Source organism: Palaemon carinicauda, chromosome 22, assembly GCF_036898095.1.
Source record: "Palaemon carinicauda isolate YSFRI2023 chromosome 22, ASM3689809v2, whole genome shotgun sequence".
In the NCBI taxonomy this organism is placed as follows: Eukaryota; Metazoa; Arthropoda; class Malacostraca; order Decapoda; family Palaemonidae; genus Palaemon; species Palaemon carinicauda.
In genome coordinates this window covers 67,777,109-67,782,680 of record NC_090746.1, presented here as the reverse complement: position 1 = coordinate 67,782,680, position 5,572 = coordinate 67,777,109, and the positions used below count along the sequence as shown (strand labels likewise).

The following is a 5,572-nucleotide window of genomic DNA, read 5'->3' as shown; positions in this document are numbered from 1 at the left end:
TAATTTGATTCCCTATTCCCGTAGGCACCTGCCCAATACGACTTCGCCTACACTGTCAGCGCTTTTGACCCACTCGGCAACAAGGTCGATTTTGGCCATAGCGAACAGAGGAATGACGCCCATACTACTGGAAGGTGAGAGATACGAGACAAGTAGGGGTGATGGAAAGAGTGATTAATTAAATTAGACTAAACGAGATTGCGTAGTTAAAACCGATAGGAATAATTAAGTCATCCTATATGAGCTTTACGATCTTGCATCCATTATTCACTTGTTAAAAACCGGTATAAATATACTGTAGATAAATTAATTAAATTTATAAGAGAAAGGGGAAATACATTTGAAATATTTTTGTTTCTAATAGATTTTCTTTCAGGTATACAGCGTTTAATCATCATTTACATGATGAAAATAATAACCACAACACAATAATAATAATAATAATAATAATAATAATAATAATAATAATAATAATAATAATAATAATAATAATAATCCTGCTCCTCCTATCCATACAATTTTAATCAAACACCTATCTATCATTTCCACGTGCTAAACTACTATTATGAAAATGGCCTCCTATATATATTTACGTCCTATCTCCATCCTTCTTTCTTTCCTTTCCCAACCTGCTTCTCCCAATCTTCTATTCCTTTCCTTCAAGGCTTCAATTTAAATCGCCCCTTCCCTCTACCAACGCATCGTTTCTTCCTACAATAACGGAATCCTTTTCTTCCCTCCAGTTACTACGTTCTGCTTCCCGATACCCGAGTGATGCGCGTCGAATACTACTCTGATGAGACTGGATTCCACCCCGTTTACACATACGAAGGAGAAGCTGTTTATCCTCAGGCTTATGAAGCTGCAGCAGCAGCACCAGCGCCTGTGCAGCAACCATCACAGCTTTATTCACAGCCAGGAAGGAAGTAGGGAGGGGTGAGATAAAGGAAAATGATAAGAGGGAAAGAAGAAACCATGTGAAAATACGATATAGAGCATTTTTGGTATCATTTGTGGGCTACACAGTTTTTAAGTTAGGGACGCAGTTCAAATCATATAATAATATGCTGTCAAATATCCTTATAAAATGAAAAAAATATATATATTTCTGACTGTCTTGAAGACAAGAGACAGAAACATTACCGTCTATCTAAAAGGCTATAGACCGATCGCAGCCTACTTGAGCAAAACAGTAGACCGATACCACATGACATAACATTCATACCTTTCAAACGCTGAGAATCGTGAAAAAGATCTAAGAACCGTTAATGTTGTACTTTAAGTCATACTATCTACATTTCATTGGGTTTGGCCAACTACATTACTGATAAGGCATAACTGAGAGAGAGAGAGAGAGAGAGAGAGAGAGAGAGAGAGAGAGAGAGAGAGAGAGAGAGAGAGAGAGAGAGAGAGAGAGTTATACATTATTTACAGAAGGGAACTTTGGAATATTACTTACACGTTCCAAATAGCTAAAACAAACACATATTTACCAGTTGTAAGAAATGCCTTATGTTTTAAGACACGCTTCGCTGCGTTCACTTCTCATGTGCGTCATGTCTGGAACATTTATAGCATCTTATCCATATATCCTTTTACTTGCTCCACTTAAAAGATCTGATGGTTATCTTTTCCCTCTTTTATTCATTTCTCCACAATTATCATGATCCATTCCTTCTCCATATTCATAATGATTTAACTGTGCTCAATCGAAAGGATCAGTATCCCCTGTAATTTCAATGATGTGAAAGATATTTAGAACACGCTTTTGTATCAGTTGAAGATATATTTTCATAAAATACTACGAAATATTTTTGTAATACGTTGATCTACTTTATTTTATCTTGTTATCTTGTTACGTTTATGACTTTTATTCCATCACTTAATTTTCTGTAATCTTCTTCCATTTTCATCTTCCTACATCTAGACCATACAGTTCAAATTCTTAAATTCTTTGCTATCTAAGTCTATTCCTTACTTAGCAAAACACCTGTAATTCCTCATTTTTCACTATTTCATTTTCCGATTCTAATCTTCTTGTTGCTTTTCTTGTTTACTACCTTTGTTTTCCATATGAGAAATTTCCAGGAATTTATTCTGTTATAGCGACGCGCTGTTGTTTCCGGCCGGCGTTAATATTTTTTTATACTTTTTATATAAACTTCTCGTAAGTTTCTTTTTTAATAAAATGATGATATGATGTTGAAAATTATTTTACCCCCATCTTTCGCAAGAACAGTGATAATGATCGACTAATAAGGAAATCTTTTTTATCTTTACAAAGTCGTGTTTAAATCAGTACTAAAATGAACAGTATAAGTAGTAAAGAAAACATTAAAAGACATGGAAAGAGGCAAAGCAGGAGAAGATGAGCTAACAATTGATATAACAATTGATTGAGGAGATTTAACGGTAGAAAAACTCGCTGAACTTTACACAAAATGTCTGCTAAATAAGTTTAATCTCAGTAATATACAAAATATTCATATATTTGTATTTACCGAATACAAAGACAGACTTTAATCAACCAAGAAAACAGGCAGGCTTTAGAAGCAGGTCTTCAACAGCTAACCATATTCAGATAATGGAAAACTACTATGTATGGCATTTATAGACTATGAGAAAGCTTTTGATTCCGTCAAAACTTCAGCAGTAATAAAAACCCTCCAAAGACAAGAAATAGATTAATATTATGTTAGAACACGTGAAGATATATATAAGGGAAGTAGAGCAATCCTAAAAGTACATAAAGATAATGAGAAAATTCCAATTGAGAAAGGAGTTAGACCCATCTCTCCTAAATTATTCACAATGTACCTAGAAGTTTTTTTTTTCTTTTAGGAATTTAGAGTGGAAAAATGAAGAAAATAACATTATTGGGAATACCAAATAATACAGAAGACATAGTTGTGATTAGTGAATCAGGGGAGGAATCGCAAAAGATTATAGAAGATTTGAATAGAGAAAGCAGAAACGTAGGACTAAAAATGAATATGAGTAAAACCAAGATAATGTTTAATGAAAATGCACAGACAACAAATAAGGGTTATGAATGAATCTCTAGAGATTGTACATGAGATCATGAAAATTAAAATGCCACTTTCTCTAAAAATAAAAGTATTCTTAACCAGATGGTCCTATCAGTTTCCACTTATGCATAAAAACCTGGAGCCTTACTAAAGCCTAAGAACATAAGCTAGTTACAACTCAAAGGGCTATGAAAAGAATATTGATAGGATTAACACTAAAAAAGAGCAACATAGACATAAGATCAAACTAAAGTGGAGGATATTCTAATATATAAGAAAAAGAAATGGATATAGGCAGGATGAATGATAACAATAGGCCATTTTTTTTTTTTTGCAATGGAAAAAGACACAGACCTAATGTGTTTCTCAAAAATAAAATTGCTGTCAAGAATCACACCTAAAATTTTGAAAGTCATACAGAATTAAAGAAACATCATCAATGCTGAGATCCGGATGCCAAGGAGTTAATGTCCTTGACCTACTTACAATCATAATTTGAGTTTTGTTAGGATTCAGCTTCATACCCCATAATATGCACCATAGACATAAGATCAAACTAAAGTGGAGGATATTCTAATATATAAGAAAAAGAAATGGATATAGGCAGGATGAATGATAACAATAGGCCAATTTTTTTTTTGCAATGGAAAAAGACACAGACCTAATGTGTTTCTCAAAAATAAAATTGCTGTCAAGAATCACACCTAAAATTTTGAAAGTCATACAGAATTAAAGAAACATCATCAATGCTGAGATCCGGATGCCAAGGAGTTAATGTCCTTGACCTACTTACAATCATAATTTGAGTTTTGTTAGGATTCAGCTTCATACCCCATAATATGCACCATGCACTAATTCTAGCTAGATCTCTATTGATGGATTCAGCAACCCCAGATCTACATTCAGGACATGGAATTGATGCAAAGAGTGTAGCATCATCTGCATATGCAACAAGCTTGTTTTATAGGCCAAACCACATGTCATGTGTATATAGTATGAAAAGTAATGGACCAAGAACACTACCCTGAGGAACACCATATATCACATTCCTATATTCACTATGGTGCACATCAATAACACTTTGCAATCTATTGCTTAAAAATTCAATAATAATGCTAAAAAAACGGCCCACCAACTCCCAACTGTTTGAGTTTGAAAACAAGGGCCTCACAGTCAAAGGCAGCACTAACATCAAGGCCAATCATGCGAACTTTCTGACCAAGGCCTTTACAAAAAGAAAATTGCAAACTAGGGAACATGATTACCTTCAGCAAACTTATAAAGACGTTTGTCAAAAAGACGTTCAAAAACTTTAGTTAATATGGGAGTGATGGAAACTGGGCAGTAATCAGTTGGACTTGAGATACCACAAACACATTTACATAGTGGAGTAACATTACCAATTTTCCAACAAGTGCTGAAAGCTCCTCTTCTTTCTAACTTGCACAGAATAACAGATAACTTTGGAGCTAAGAAATCTGCAGTTTTTATAAAAGAAATTAATGAAAAATACCATTTGGGTCTACACCTCTATAAGCATCAAGGTCCATAAAGAGAGCTTTAATTTCACAAGATCAGAGGCTAAACAAGAAAGTTTACCCCAGGAAAACAGGAAGGAGGAAGTTATAGTTTCTCGTTACTCTACTTACTGTCAAACACATCAGCCAAAAGGGTTCCCTTTTCATTTGAACAGTGAGTAACAGAGCCACCTGGTTCAAGTAAAGGAGAAACTATTTCATCTACACCAAAGAATACAGATTTAAGGGTAGTCTACCACGTATATCCTAGGTTGTACCAGAAAGGGTTTCTTTTATGGATAAATTGTATTCAATTTCAGTTGAAGCATAAAATCTCTGAGCGAAAGCTCTAAACTGAGTATAGTTATTCCAGGTTAAATCTTATCTGTTATCCTTTCAAAGGTGATAGGCCTCCTGCTCCAAATAAGCACGTCCACAATCATCATTGAGCCATGGATTGTCCTTCCCTCGGTACCTTAGCACATGAGAAGGGATACGCCTATCAATTAGGTTGACTAAATCCTCATTCAAATGGACAACAGGATCAACAGTACTATACAACTGTGACCAATTAAAGGCAAAAAATAATTCAAAATCCCATTCCAGTCAGCTTGACATTTCATAGAAATCTTACATGAGTAAGATACATCCGGGACAGGCTGCTCAGTCTTCACTACTAATGAAAGTAAGGCATGATCAGATGACCCAACTGGAGAACCAACACTACTTGTTATAACTCTAGGGGAGTTAGTGTATATGAGGTCCAAGCAGTTACCAGACCTGTGAGTAGCTTCACTTATGATTTGCTCACAGCCTGATTCAGAGGCAAAGTCTAATGCTCTTAAACCATAGTGATAAGTAGGAGAAACAGAATTTAACCAATTCCTATGGTGAGCATTGAAATCACCAACTGAGACAAAAGAGGCCTTTCTATCATCTTCTTGTATCTTGGCTATAATGGTAAGAAGACAATCGAAGATAGAATCATCCAAGTCTGGATTCCGGTAGATCAAACACAAATAGAAG

At 34.9% G+C, this 5,572-nt stretch overlaps 1 protein-coding gene across 1 annotated transcript in view; it reads left to right on the top strand.

Moving 5' to 3' along the window:
* Positions 1–2,200, top strand: part of LOC137616125 (cuticle protein 21-like) — a 13,044-nt gene extending 10,844 nt beyond the window's left edge. The window contains exons 3-4 of the mRNA XM_068345801.1: positions 25–134; positions 744–2,200. Of these exons, the coding sequence (XP_068201902.1) occupies positions 25–134; positions 744–930 (297 nt within the window). The 3' untranslated portion in view covers positions 931–2,200. The remainder of the gene's footprint in view (positions 1–24; positions 135–743) is intronic.
* The last annotated feature ends 3,372 nt before the right edge of the window (positions 2,201–5,572 follow it).